Raw genomic sequence first — 14,727 nt, 5'->3', positions numbered from 1 at the left:
CTTGCCTGGGCTCAGATCAGGTGCTTCTCACTGAACTTTCCTCTGGGCCCTCAGGTCTGACCGTGCGGGAGAGGCCAGTCTGCACTGTCTTCCGTGCTCCCGCTGCGGCGTCATCTGCGTGGCTTCCATCCGTCCTGCGGTTTGTCCCTGTGTTGTCCAGTGCCTCTGAGACGAGCCAGGACTCAGTTTGGAAGAAAGGCTGTGTTGCCGGGTTCAGGGTCTCTCTGGGCGAGGATGCGGCAGGTGGGCCCGGGGGCCCCGCTCTGCCTGCATACTTGGCATCTTCTGGACAAACTCTGGCTCCTTGTCTGAAACCCAGCCCAGTTGCCAGACGCTGCCGGGTAAGACCAGGTTGTGCCTCGGCGTCCTGTAAAATGTGATGAGCTTGGTCTCAGGGCTCTTGATGAAACAAACCCAGGCTTGTGTGTGCTGTCTCTTGTATGCTGTTTCTATGCAGCCGGGCAGCTCCTTGCCGGCAGCAGAGTCTGGAAAGAGCAACTGGATACTGAGCAGGGCTCTGAGATGTCCCCGGGGATGTCTGAACCTTTTTAATCATGTGCTAATCTAATCAGAAGCTCGTAATATTTTGTATCGCAGTGACTGGGACTGTGGGTCTGGAGAGCCTCCACTCCTTACGAGAGGTTCTCATGTCCAGACATAACACCACTGACACCTAACATTTTATTAGAGAGAGACATGTGGCAGAACAGAGGTAGTGGGCTGCTCTGATGCAATGTTCTATTATGGCTGCTTGCTAATGGATATCCCGTGGGACTGTCAAGTATAGAGACCTGGAAGGCAGTGCCTGTGGTGTGGACCAGACCTACCCGGGAAGGTGGGGGGAAACCACATGCTTTGCTAGTTGATGTATAGTCTCAGTGCTTTGAGGGCGTCATGCAAGGAAACCAGCAGAGAGGCCCCCACTCCCTGCTGCAGAGCACGGTTGCTCATACCTTTTCTGCATAGACTCCCCTCCCAGTTAGAGCTGCATGTCTGGTTAAATGCCCTATTTCTTGGGCTTCTCAGGTGGTGCTGGTGGTAAAGAACCTGCCTGCCAATGCAGGAGACAGACACAGGTTCAATTCCTGGGTCGGGAAGATCCCCTGGAGGAGGGCATGGCAACCCACTCCAGTATTCTTGCCTGGAGAATCCCATGGACGGAGGAGCCTGGTGGGCTACAGTCCGTGGGTTCCAAAGAGCTGGACTTGACTGAGCGTCTGAGCACACACGCACGCCCTGTTTCTTCTGGGTGAACCCTCCCCTCCCACGTCCAGTTGAAATTCTGGATGAGCTTTGGATTAGATTCTGTTCTTACACACTGGCTTATACTGGGAACAGAAGTACTTGGATGATCTTCACCCGTTCATTACACTTTGGCTCTGGAGAAACAGTTCTTGCCATTTACTGACTTTCCCAAAATAGAAATGGAGCAAAAGCTGACACTGACACTTGAGTCCTTCAGGGCCTGTGAAGCAGCTGAGGGGCCTGCTCCAGGATGGGCTGGGGGAGCGGGGGTCCTGCTCCTGGATGGGCTGGAGGAGCGGGGGTCCTGCTCCGGGATGGGCTGGGGGAGAGGGGGTCCTGCTCTGGGATGGGCTGGGGGAGAGGGGCGCCTGCTCCAGGATGGGCTGGGGGAGTGGGGATGGGCTTCGGCCAGTGCTCATGGTGTGGACTCCTCCTCCAGGTGAAGTCCAGATCCCAGGACCTCCCACCAACGTGCATGCCTCGGAAACCAGCAGGACATACGTGGTTCTCAGCTGGGACCCCCCCGAGCCCCGGGGCAAGGAGCCGCTGATGTACTTCATTGAGAAGGTATGCACCGGCCGGGTTTCCAGGAGCAGCTAGTCTGTCGGGTCTGCCCAGGTGCTGAGCTGTGGGTTCTCAGGATGGGCGGCTCTTGGATCAGTCATCTCAGAGACTCCACGCGGTTTTCCATTGAGAAGCTGCAGGCAGCGGCTGAGCCAGCAGTGCCTGCACAGTGCTGTGGTGGACGTGGCTTTGGGAATGTGGCGGGCTCGGGCCCTGCGGTCTTCGTGCGGGCCAGTCGGCCCCCCAGGTCCCCGCTGCACATGAGGGCCTTCTGCTGGGGGAGCCTGTAGTGTGCTTCCTGCTGGAACATTCTAGGCCCCAGGTTCTGAGGATTTGGGACATGGGGGACAGTGGCCTCTGCTCTCAATTTGCTTATAAGCTGAGTAACTACTCAGTGGTGGCGCTCGCATTGAGCAATTCACACTTCAGATGGTGGACGATTACACAGAGTTGTTGCTTTTAGGTCTGGACGCACACAAAGAAAGAGTGTGTACACAGTAAATGCACACCCCCACCTAAATCCCAAACACGTGTCTTTACTACACACCACGTGCCCTCCCTCCTGCTTCGCTCGGCCGATCGCACTAAAATGCAGCTTGTGACCCACTCATGCAAATCGCTGACCTGTGACTGGGTCGTGGGCTGTTGAAAAACCCCGTGTAGCCACGTGAATCCTGTAACTGTGGTTTCATGATACTGACTTTATATTACAATATAACATACAATCCAGTACACATAACATACATGTAGAGTCTATAACACGTGAGCAAATGTCTCACCCCATAATGACGTAAAATACCACAAGGTGAAGCGAAGCAGAGCGAATATGAACAGTTTTCAGGCTCCAGCAGATATAACGACCCTCAGCTTTCCCCGCTTATCTGGAAGACTTTCTTGTGTTGCAGAGTCATGGTAACCTCTTTGTTCTGAGTCTAACTTATAGGTCTTGCCTCATGAAAATCCCAGATGAAGGGCTGGCAGAGGAGGAAAGGTGTTTTCTCTCCCCCTCTTCAGGGATATTTCCTTATCTACTTACTCAGAGCTGGAAAGATCAAGTTTCAGCAAACATATTTAAAAATCTTAAAAAATTTTTAGATATATTAAACCGAAATATAGTTTATGTATCATATCATGTTCTTTTTGGAAAGGAAGGCACATCTCCAGAGGGGGAAAAATTACATTAGGCATGCAGTCCTGGTTTTTAAAGTAATTATCAGTGATAAAAATTAAATACACTATAAAAAATTTGGAAAATGCATAGATGTTATATAGGACAAAATGAAAATCACCAACAATTTGATCATGTAAAATAGTCATTATTAACATGGCACATGTTTAGTCCTTTCCTCTGCAGGTATTTGTATCTTGGTATATCGAGCCCGTAGATATGGGCTTCTCAGGTGGCGCTAGTGGTAAAGAATTTGCCCGCCAGTGCAGGAGACACAAGAGACTCGGGTTCAGTCCTTGGGTCAGGAAGATCCCCTGGAGGATGGCATGGCAACCCACTGCAATATTCTTGCCTGGAGAATCCCATGGGCAGAGAAGCCTGGCGGGCTACAGTCCATGGCGTGGCAGAGAGACGTGACTGGAGCAACTTAGCACCTACATGCACACATATTGTAGATACGGTTAGCATGCTGTATTACATTTAACAAAATGATACACTTTCTCTCACCCCAGTGAAGGCCTTTATACAATGACTGAAGTGGCTACATTTAATACATATGTGTCATTTTGAATCATAATGTATCTACGATACTGTGTTATTTAGGGAAGTGTCACTCTGTGACTACTATAGTAGCTGGGAAACTGAAAATTTTAAACTGAGTGTGAGAAGTTATGATGCAATTTTCTGCATCTACTCAGTTAGCTCTGTTTACAGTTCATTTCACCTTTACTAGAACTACAACCTATGTATTGATTCCCTAAAATTTTCCATCATTTATTGGCTTTCACATAAAAATTTTCATTGTTAACATATCCAGCTTTGGGTAATTTCTCAGCCCTTTCTCCAAATTGGCTTCCTTTTCCTAATATTCAGAACAGGGGTGTTGATGGACTCAGAGGAGCTGTTGGCTGTGGTCTCCCGCCCTGTAATCTGGGAGCCAGAGCCGAGCTCCCCCTGGGATGCGGGTTCAGGGACCATGGCTCCCATCGGGCCCTTGTCTTCTCAGTCCATGGTGGGGAGCGGCAGCTGGCAGCGGGTGAATGCCCAGACGGCCGTGAGGTCCCCCAGATACGCTGTCTTCGACCTTGCCGAGGGGAAGCCGTACGTGTTCCGAGTGTTGTCGGCAAACAAGCACGGCCTGAGTGACCCGTCGGAAATCACTGCCCCCATCCAGGCCCAGGACACCATTGGTGAGCAGTCCCTGCACGTGACCCATGTGCCAGATGGGCCCAGGGCAACCTCATGCAGGACAGCGAATGTTGACAAAGACAGTAATGTCACCTGTGGGTTAAAATTCAAGTTGCCTTAAAGTTTCGTTGTACTAGAGTTGATGATCTCTCTGCCTTGTTTTGGTCAACATTTCTCCCAAGTCCCATCTTCTTTTTATGAAGCCAATAAATGGGTTAGAAATATTTTAAAACAACAATACAACCCTACATGCACTAGGGTTCTGGTCTGAGCTGCTTGAGGTTCTGTCTCTGAAGATGTCTAGTATGGATCAGAGGGATGCTGACTTGCACCAGGGGAGAGCTCCAGGGTTGCAACATAGTTTGATTTGAGGCCCCTGCTGAGTCTCTCCAATCTGCTGGAAATGTGTCCTGTTTCTTAAATGGCTAGCTTTACACCCCAGTTAAGACAGCACGTGTGTCACTGGAGGAGCACGCTAGAGGGTCTGGACCAGGGCTGGCGGGGGTGGGAGACTCTGTGATGGGGATTCTTTCTTGGGGAGCCAGGCTGGCATTTCGGGACAGAGCGCGAGGACTGACCGGCACCTCCTGGGCCCCCTTCTCTACTCTGTCCTCGTTGTCCAAACCTCACCGAAGCCCCCAGCCCTGTAGATGAGGGGGCTGCGGGCCTCTGGTGTGGCCCCTGGCCCTGATGCCGCTGGGCCTGTGCGCCTGTCTCTGCAGTGGTGCCCTCAGCGCCTGGCCGTGTCCTCGCGTCCCGGAACACTAGGACCTCGGTGGTCGTGCAGTGGGATCGGCCGAAGCACGAGGAGGACTTGCTGGGCTATTATGTGGACTGCTGCGTGGCCGGCTCCAACGTCTGGGAGCCCTGCAACCACAAGCCCATTGGCTACAACAGGTGCGGCCACCTGGCTCCCCCTGCCCCTGCCCCCGCGTGAGCAGGAGAGGCCCAGCCCAGGACCGGGGCCCTTGGCTCGGGCCGGGGGGACCCTGCAGGCATCCACGCTGCGGGCATCCACTCTGGGCCCCCGTCAGAGTGCAGCTGCCTCCAGCCCTCAATCTGGGGCCCACCAATGGTGACGGGAGGTAATAAGCTACAACTGCAGATGAGATGGATGGATGTTAGGTGCTCGTGAGACACTCCAAAGAGTAAACGTCCTTCCAGTCCCAGTGGCTGTTTCTGTTGTGTTCAAGGCAATTTCTGTGTCTGTTGCAGGATGAAGGGCTGGCCCTGGCCATCACACCCCTGGTTCATGTTTTCCAGGTTCGTGGTGCATGGCCTCACCACCGGCGAGCAGTACATCTTCCGAGTTAAGGCCGTGAATGCTGTCGGCACTAGCGAGAACTCGCAGGAGTCGGACGTCATCAAAGTCCAGGCCGCCCTCAGTAAGTCCTTCTCGGGCGGCTCTGCGCCAGCTCCTGGCTCTCCACTGCGTCTTCATTTCTGCAGGAGTCAACTGTGATGATGCCGTTTGGAGCATTACATGAGGGGAAGCGTGCTGTGAATTGTTGAGCAGAGAACATGCGATTGCATGGAGCCCTCTCATCAGTTGCCTACTTGGCTTGCAAATGCCAGGGTGACAGGGGAAAATGATGACTTGCATTAAAAATAGGAAATCGTGTTAGAGATCACATTGATTTCCAGGCACATGTGCCCACATTAAAATGCATGCTGTGGGGTGTGACTGTTTACTGTCAAAATAAGATGCTAAAATAGAACATCAGTGGCCTTTTCAGCTATTCTTAGTTCAAGGAACTTAGTCATTCCAGAAAATTTCAAATGTTTATGTAACTTTGTGGCTTTGTTCATAAATGGTGATCTTTAGAAATTAGTATATTGATCACACTGAACAATTTGAGTGTTAGCTTGTAGTATTGTGCACTAGGAAACTTGATCTGTGCAGCTCTGCGTTTTATAATTGTTTATAATTATTTCATACAAAGTGGAACACAAGGCTTAAAAGTACCTATGAACATTTTGAAACAAGATCATCTCTTATACACATTTTGAATCAGAGTATTGATATTATTTTTACTTCAGAGAGACATATTTTGCTCTTTATTTCTGTCTCCATCTAAATCTAAAAGCATCTTCAGAAATTATGATCTCCCGTCTAACAGTAAATAATGTTACTGGAATTTCCAAGGAGTCAAATCTGATAATACTTAGGTGGGCAATATCGTGAAACATTAACGCTGCTTTTATTTTATGGTCCTTGTCTTAATCTGTCAGTTTTTCTCAGGAGGGACTTTCAAACATTACCACTTGCCTCTTCAAGTCATTCCTACTAAAGGAAAAAGGAACTAAACTACAAGTCATTCCTACCAAAAGGAAACTAAACTACGTTTTAGTCCCATAATAGGGGCAGCTCATTCCCGGGCAGCTGTGTTTGGGTATCAGTGGGGGGGTGTGCCGTGGGGTCTTCAGAGTCAAGCAGAGGCAGCGACATCCTTGCCAACCTGATGGGAAAAGATGGTCCGTTTCCAAACACGGCAGTCAACGGGAAATGAACTCGTGCTCATGTGAACTAGTCTGAAGCTTCTGTGACCGTGTAGGAAGTTAAGGCTCACTGGTCTAAGGGTACTGGTCATCGCTGGCCATGGGAGGCTTGGCTGTCCTTCACCGGCACAATGAGAAAGCTGCTCTCCCAAGCTTTTCCTTAGAGGAGTGGGGAGAGTCTGTTACTTCACACGTCCAGGCCAGACTGAAATAATTCTTGGCTCTTGTATTATTGAAATATTGGAAGATCTGTGTATGTATTGGAAGGTGTGTTTAGAGATTGCATGAACACGTATGAGAGGCTCTTACTCATATTTCTTAAGCCTCCTGTGTGGACGGTGGGTTCTTTACCACATGTTTCCCTTGGGAAGCCCTTTATAAAACCATTCTCTTTAAAGGAAGCAGCAGAGACGAGGCAGGGAGGCAGGGGGGGAGGAGGGTGCAGGGCCGGGGTGCCGCCTGGTGGGGAGAGGTGGCCGTGGGGGGCTTGGGCTGAGGTGCTGGGATGCGGGTGACTTTCCCGCCGTGTTTCCTGCAGCCGTCCCTTCCCACCCGTATGGGATCACCCTCCTGAACTGTGATGGCCACTCTATGATCCTGGGTTGGAAGGTGCCCAAGTTCAGCGGCGGCTCCCCCATCCTCGGCTACTACATCGACAAGCGGGAGGCTCACCACAAAAACTGGCACGAGGTCAACTCCTCGCCGCTCAAAGAGAGGATTCTGACGGTGCGTGCTCGCGGGCTCAGTCCCTCTTGCCAGGCGAATTCTCCCCGGGCGCGGAGTCCCCCATCTAGTGTCTCAGAGTTCAGTGACGTTAGAGAATTTGACACAGAAGCAAAGATGAATGAAAACAATTCAGTGTGAGACCTGAGGCCCTTAGGAAGCATCTTCTTCTGAGAAGCAAGGAGGAGAGCGAGGCGGTGGGCTGCTTCCCGGGGCTGGTGGGCTGGTAGCGGCGCTGGAGGCAGGAGGCTCCGTCCTCGGGGCAGGAAGGGCGGAGGCAGTGAACATCGCTGCTGGGCCTGTGTGTGCCCGTTTCCCAGGCCTGCGTGTGTCCAGGCCCCTCAGCGAGTCACTTGCTCTGGTGTACATCGTGTCTGGGTGCAGGGAATTGGGGCCACGAGGACTTAGGGCGAGAAAAACCGAGAGTCAAGTCCCAGGCGAACCCTCGGCCACTGCTCTTGCGTCCGGAGCCCCTACTCGTGAACCACCGCTCAAGGTTTCTCGGAGAGAAATAAGCGAGGCGCTTTTTGCCCACCAGGGTACCAGGGCGACACGGCCATGTGCCCCGCCCCGACCCTGCTCTGCCCCTGGCCCCTCGTGGCTCCCGTCTCTGAGTCCTGACTTCCCTACTGGGTACGTCCCTGAGGGAGGGCGTATGGAATGCACAAGGCAACCATGTGAGAGGGAGAGTGGGGATGGCCCCGTGGCAGGTGGGCTGCACTCCCTGACCAGCCCCTCGATCGCCCGAAACTGCTCGCTTCCCCTGATGGACGGTGGGTGGTAACGCAGCTTCGTTTCGCTGAATAATTAGAAGTTGAGTAGAGTGGATTTACACTGCTGTGTACAGCGCAGTGATCCAGTCACACACACACATAGGCGTGTGTCTGCCCCTTTCCCTCGGAGGTTATTACAAGATGCTGAGTAGAGTCCCTGTGGTCGCCGCTCACCTGTTTTACGCACAGGCGTGTGTATGTCAGATGTTGATGCCAGTCTCCTGACTTACTCTTCCCTTTCCCCTTTGGTGACAGTAAGTTTGTCTTCTGTGTCTGTGGGCTCAGTGTTAATGTAGGCATCCTCTGAATAGGTGGAGGGCTTGACTGAAGGCTCGCTCTATGAATTCAAAATTGCCGCTGCCAACATGGCAGGGATTGGGCAGCCATCGGACCCCAGCGAGCTGTTCAAGTGTGAGGCCTGGACGATGCCAGAACCAGGTAAGTTGGCGGGGGGCTGGTCTCCTGGACACACAGGGCTGCCCAGAGGAGGAGCCTTTTGTGGTGCAGCCTCCCCAGCCAGCAGATGCTCAGTCCCCCTCACAGGTTCTGACACCACCGCCCCCATGGGCCAGGGCTGGGCATCAGGTGACCTGCCCTGTGTCCAGGCAGTGGACACATAAGCCAGGCAGTGACAAGGGGGCATGTGAGGTGGGGGGCCATCCATCTCCACTGCAGAATGAGCCCGGCTCCCCTGAGTCAGAGACGCTTCGGCCAGAGGCTGGTCCAGGGTGGACCTGCTCCAGGGTTGGGGGGAGCCCAGCTCCTGTGAGGAGGCGGAAGCCGGGACCGGCCTGGGGCAGCTGGATGCCCCTGGCTGTGCGTTTGTTCCGGAAATCCTCCGAGAGCACCCAGGAGCCCGGGGTCTCTGGTTCTGAAGGGTCTTGTTGTCAAAGATCTGCATTTACTCAGGGCTCTATACGCACAGATGTGTTTTCACAAATTCGCAAGGACTGGGCGTATCCAGAGAAACTGATCCAGCCCATCAGGGCCCGTCAGGGTGTCTAGCCCATCTGCGTCCCTAATGCAGTGGTTAATATGCTCACGTTTTGAACAAAACCAAACAACATAAAACAATAAACCCAAAGTCGAAGCCTAAAATATCAGAAATTCTGAGGCTCAAAATTTTCAATTTTGGGGCCAAATTATATTGTTTTTTCCCTTCTCTTTTGGGCAGGTAGGGAGGGGAGTTGTTTTAGTGATATTAATTTTTGCCCCTTAGAAAAGTCAGTGGAAGAGAAAGCTGTGGAAGTTCCCTGAGGCTGTGGGGGTTTAAAGTGATTAGTCAGGGTGGGGCTGTGGCCCCTCCCGCTTTCACTGCTCAGGGCTCCTCTGGACCTGAGTTGGGGGTGGTCAGCCCCACCCCAGCAGTGCTGTGCAGTGGGAGGGGTCCCCTGGTAGTGGAGCAGGTGCCGGGTCCCCGGGTGAGTGCTGTGATGCTCGGGTGTCCAAGCAGACATGGGCGGGTACCGTCCTGCACGCCTTTCTCTCTGCGAGATGGGCCTTCGGGCCCTGGGCGAGCGTGGGGACTTGGGCGTCCATGCGTTTTCAGGCCCTGCCTACGACCTGACCTTCTGTGAGGTCCGGGACACGTCCCTGGTGCTGCTCTGGAAACCCCCGGTGTATTCGGGCAGCAGCCCCGTCTCTGGCTACTTCGTGGACTATAAAGAAGAGGACTCCGGAGAATGGCTCACTGTCAATGAGGTCACCACGCCGCATCGCTACTTGAAGGTGACGCAGGCCCCTCAGGCCTTGTCTTCTGGGGAGTGGCTTCGTCAGGGTCTAGCTCGAGGCCCCCAGGGGCTGGCACATGTGACCGGGTACCCCTCCTGCTTGCCGGGGGTTCAGGACTGCCTGCCCTCTCCGGACCTGTGCAGCAACTACGTGTGGGGACCGTCTGCACAGGGCCAGCTTCCTCTCCCTGCCGCCGCACGACCACCCCTGATGGTGCTGAGACCTCACGGTCCTGGCTGCCTGGATGCACCTTCCACAGTGATGACTAGAATTACGTCTTTTCACACCGACTCTGTGTTTTATTTACTCGATTCATGTGATTGCTGACGGACGTCTATCAGATAAACACACACACATACACAGTGTGAACACATCTGAAGAGTTTATTCTCCAAATGCTTCTATTTCTAGCTCCTGCAGTAGTCACTGGGGTCAGGCCAGTGGTGACGGGTTAGCAGTGACAGGTCAGGTCAGTGGTGATGAGTCAGTGGTGACAGCTCAGCAGTGACGAGTCAGGTCGGTGGTGCCTGCTCAGCGGTGACGGGTCTGGTTATTGATGAGGGTTGGGTCAGTGGCTCAGACCCGAGACCCCGCCCCTGGATCTCGTCTCCCCTGCTGATCTCCTGACTTCTGCATGGCTGGTTGACCTGGAAGAACATGATATTTATAAAAAGAAAGCATGTTCGTAATAAAAATGTGACGAAGGATGAAGTCATTTTCGTTTATCGGTTTGCGTGTGACCTTTCTTGCATCTCTCAAGGTGTGTGACCTTCACCAAGGAAAGACCTATGTGTTCCGCGTGCGGGCAGTGAACGGCAGTGGGGTGGGGAGGCCCTCGGACACCTCGGAGCCAGTGCTGGTGGAGGCCAGGCCAGGTGAGACTCGCCCACTCAGCTGGCAACAGGCAAGACCTCTGGGTGGGGTGACCTGGGTTGGGGGACAAGCGGGCGTGTGGAGGGTGGGCGGGAGGATGGCGGGACTGTTGTGAAAGGAGGTGGTTGACGCACGTGGTAAAGGATGTCTTCAGAGACACACCACACGCTCCGACACCCCAGGTGGAGAGGGGCATGTGAGGTCATCCCAAGGGGGTGGGGGTCTTCACTGGCAGCGGCAGAACAGCAGGCAAGCCTTGACGACGGTGTCTTAGGTTACGGCTGAGTTTTGATCAGAAATTATAAAGCCTCTGGTAATTGTCTTGGTTACAAGTAGTGAGAGCCTAGTGGAGGGGTCCTTGGTGGGGAAGTGGTTCCGAGGGTGGGAGGTGAGCTCCCAGAACAGGAGACATGCCGGGAGGGGGCCCCTGCCTCCCAGAAAGGGTGGAACTGGGAACTGGAAGCCATGGCATCCCCGGGGGTCTCCCCTCCCTGAGACCAGCGAGGGTGGGTGTTCCACCTCCGGCTCCATAGTCTTGGTGAGGAGGGTGTCTGTGAGCTCCCAGCTCAGCCGGCCTGTCTCCTCCGGCTCTGACCACTAAGGGACAGCTGTGAGCTGCCTGTGTGGGGCCAGGTGTCCAGCCATGTCCAGCACACCCTCCCTAACCCAGAGGAAAAGTGGGGACAGGAGAGCGGGGTGTGGGGAGACCGCTGTGACTGTGCTGCCCGGGCCCAGAGGTGGAAGTGACCAGACCCCAGGGGGAAGGACCGAGTGTCTGGATCTCAGCCCTAAGGGTTTCTTCAGGAGTGCCGGGTGCAGAAGGTGATGACGGGAGAGCAAGCCTGCCCTCCTCTGCCCTCCGTCACTGCCGAGGGTGCACTGGCCGATATCCTGGGCGGATGGTCAGTGGAAACCGCTGATTCGATGTGCCACGCACTCTCTGCCGGGCCACCCCTTCTCCAGAGAGAGCCTGGGGTGGACGCCACATCCCTAAGTGCTCCCGGCTCCTCCGCAGGCACCAAGGAGGTCAGCGCGGGCGTGGACGAGGAGGGCAACATCTACCTGAGCTTCGACTGCCCGGAGGTGACAGACGCCTCCCACTTCACATGGTGCAAGTCCTACGAGGACATCGCGGATGACGACAGGTTCAAGGTCGAGACCGCGGGGGACCAGTAAGTTCCTCCCCAGGCCGGCCGGCATGGCCCGCTAGGAGCACCTTCCAGCACTCATGCCCCGGGCTCTCTCCCCTTCCAGCTCCAAGCTGTACTTCAAGAACCTGGACAAAGAGGACCTGGGCACGTACTCTGTGTCAGTCAGCGACACGGACGGCGTGTCTTCCAGCTTTGTCTTGGATGATGAAGGTAACGCCTGCGGGACACTGGCTTGCCTTTGGGGTCTTCATAACACTTTGAAAGATTGATGCTCACAGAGAAAAGACTTACTTGTTCAGAAAAGGGGTGTGTCTTTGCATGAGGCTATGAGTGGGAATCTTTTTAAATCCAAAAATTATTTTGGGAATTACACAAACTCTTGAGTTTCTACTCTAGCCACTAAGTAAATCACTGGTCCGGGAGTATTTTATTTATTGCTCTCTATATTGCATTTATTGCCTCCCACTTGTATTTTAGAGATGAGTTTTATTTACATTTCATTAGTTTGGCAAGTAGCGACTAGCATACTATAAATAAGTCCATAAAACTAATGAGAGGCATGTAAAGAAGCTTCCTTTCCTCCCAGCACTGACTAATTGGATAATCAGCTAATAGAAGAAAACACACACATATGGATGGATGTATTTGTGTGCATGTGCATGAGATAACATTTAATTGTCATAGTTAAGATCCCTCGCTGTCTTACAAATAGACGGAGGAAAGGAGTGAAGGAAGTCAGCTCATCATGACCCGATGAAGAGCAGCCCTTCTCTTAGGCGGGTCCCAAGGTCTGAGTCCCCAGGCACTGAGCCAGCCTTGGGAGGAAGCTTCCCCCTGCCTGGGTTGATGTTTCTTGTGTCTGTGATCTAGAGGGGACTGCATAACTCTGGGTGGAAGCCTCAGATCTTCGTGTTGGGTCTTTAAAGGCTTCTGAGTGCCTGAGAGTCCTCAGTCAAAAATGCCATAGCTTGCTCATCTAATCCTTTTCTTATCAGTGGGCAGTTTGCTTGCCACAGCCAAGGGGGTGGTCTCAGAAGAGGGATACAGTGGTCAGTGGGGGAGGCTAGGATGGGAGGGGGTGCTAGGATGGTGGTGGGGAGGGGACAGGGTTTGATGATGGCAGGCGTCTGGGGGTCCCATGCAGACATTGGGTAAGTTGAGGGGAGCCCCTGTAATCTGACGGGACCAGCAGGAGAACGGCAGAGGGGTGCACTGTCTCTGCTTCCTGGGGTCCCCAGCAAGCAGGAACAGGCTGGAATCTGCTCACAGGCCTTTTAAGCTGCCCTTTCTGACCCCTATGGGGTGGTCTTCAAACAGCCTTTTATTTGCAAAAGATCCTTATTCTGATAAGTGGTGTACTCCTCTGCTCCATTTGAGAGTTTGAAGACGTTTCACCTAAATTTTAAATCATTACAAAGGACAAATGTTTCTAGTACCTTTTATATTGTGTATGGACATCAAGTACAGTCAGGCAAAACCTTAATGCTGAAGCTTTAGGTCATCTGATGTATGGGAGTTCCTGCTGTGAGACCCGCTGGGACACCTTCAAATCAGCTGTCCAGGTTGAGCTACTTCTGGTTACAAGAAGTCTGCTTCCTTGTTCAAGTCAAATGCTGCGCTGTGCTCAGTCATGTCTGACTCTTTGTGACACCGTGGACTGCAGCCCACTAGGCTCCTCTGTCCATGGGATTCTCCAGGCAAGAATACTGGAGGGGGTTGCCATTTCCTCCTCCAGGGGATCTTCCCCACTCAGGGATCGATCCAACCTGAATCTCCTGTACTGCAGGCAGATTGTTTACCCCTGAGCCACTGCTGCTGCTGCTAAGTCGCTTCAGTCGTGTCCGACTCTGTGCGACCCCAGAGACGGCAGCCCACCAGGCTCCCCCGTCCTTGGGATTCTCCAGGCAAGAACACTGGAGTGGGTTTGCCATTTCCTTCTCCAATGCACGAAAATGACAAGTGCTGAGCCTTTGGGGAAGCCCAAAGGCTGGAGTGGATTTGCATACAGACCTTTGTAACCATGATCTCATTTCTAAATTCTAATTTTAAGTAGGAAGGTGAAATAAATTATTTAGAACCTTTGGTTTTTTGTAACTTATTCTTGAGACTCTTAGGAGCAATGTATTCTGTTTATTTATTTATTTCCTTAGGGTTTTTTTCTTTTTTTTTTTTTTACTTTACAATATCGTATTGGTTTTGCCATACATCCCAGTTTTTTTTAAAAAATTATTATTGTTTAGTTTATTATAATTTTTTTAAACTCATGAAAATACACCACAGTGAAATTCTGGGTAGGTGAGAGAGATATTGAAGCAGGACAGTTTGAAAGCAGAAGGAAAATCACAGACCAGCATGTTCTCGGCGAGCCAGATCGATTTCATGAAAGAGTTCGTATGGAATGAGAGGATGTGGAAGTGCAGCCCTCTGTGTTACCCTGCGCCCGTTGGCCTCTATCCGGTACACAGCTGCCCTTCCAGCCCTGCACTCAGGACCGCCACCCTAACCAGTCCTAAAGCACCCCTTTAGGAAGTGGGTTGTCTCAGTGTGAGGCACCACTGACTTCCTGCGGGGCTTGCCAGGTGGTGCTACTGGTAAAGAACCTGCCTGCCAACGCAGGAGATGTAAGAGATGGGGGTTCAGTCCCTGATTCAGGAGGATCCCTGGAGGAGGGCATGGCAACCCACTCCAGTATTTTCGCCGGGAGAATCCCATGGACGGAGGAGCCCGGTGGGCTGCAGTCCATGGGGTGGCAGAGAGTCGGACATGACTGAAGCAGCTGAGCACATGTGCACTGATTCCCGGAGGGAGTGTTC

General features: G+C 52.8%; 1 protein-coding gene across 1 annotated transcript in view; it reads left to right on the top strand.

Annotated features, from left to right (window-relative positions):
- MYOM2 (myomesin 2) overlaps nucleotides 1-14,727 on the top strand; it is a 58,705-nt gene that overhangs the window by 24,329 nt on the left and 19,649 nt on the right. Inside the window, exons 13-22 of the mRNA XM_068971025.1 lie at nucleotides 1,685-1,812; nucleotides 3,984-4,167; nucleotides 4,888-5,062; nucleotides 5,429-5,550; nucleotides 7,203-7,390; nucleotides 8,472-8,598; nucleotides 9,710-9,888; nucleotides 10,651-10,765; nucleotides 11,779-11,935; nucleotides 12,018-12,124. Of these exons, the coding sequence (XP_068827126.1) occupies nucleotides 1,685-1,812; nucleotides 3,984-4,167; nucleotides 4,888-5,062; nucleotides 5,429-5,550; nucleotides 7,203-7,390; nucleotides 8,472-8,598; nucleotides 9,710-9,888; nucleotides 10,651-10,765; nucleotides 11,779-11,935; nucleotides 12,018-12,124 (1,482 nt within the window). The remainder of the gene's footprint in view (nucleotides 1-1,684; nucleotides 1,813-3,983; nucleotides 4,168-4,887; nucleotides 5,063-5,428; nucleotides 5,551-7,202; nucleotides 7,391-8,471; nucleotides 8,599-9,709; nucleotides 9,889-10,650; nucleotides 10,766-11,778; nucleotides 11,936-12,017; nucleotides 12,125-14,727) is intronic.

The sequence above is a fragment of the Capricornis sumatraensis genome, chromosome 4 (assembly GCF_032405125.1).
Source record: "Capricornis sumatraensis isolate serow.1 chromosome 4, serow.2, whole genome shotgun sequence".
Lineage (NCBI taxonomy): Eukaryota > Metazoa > Chordata > Mammalia > Artiodactyla > Bovidae > Capricornis > Capricornis sumatraensis.
The sequence above is the reverse complement of the archived record's forward strand: the minus strand, read 5'-3'. Positions and strand labels throughout refer to the sequence as shown.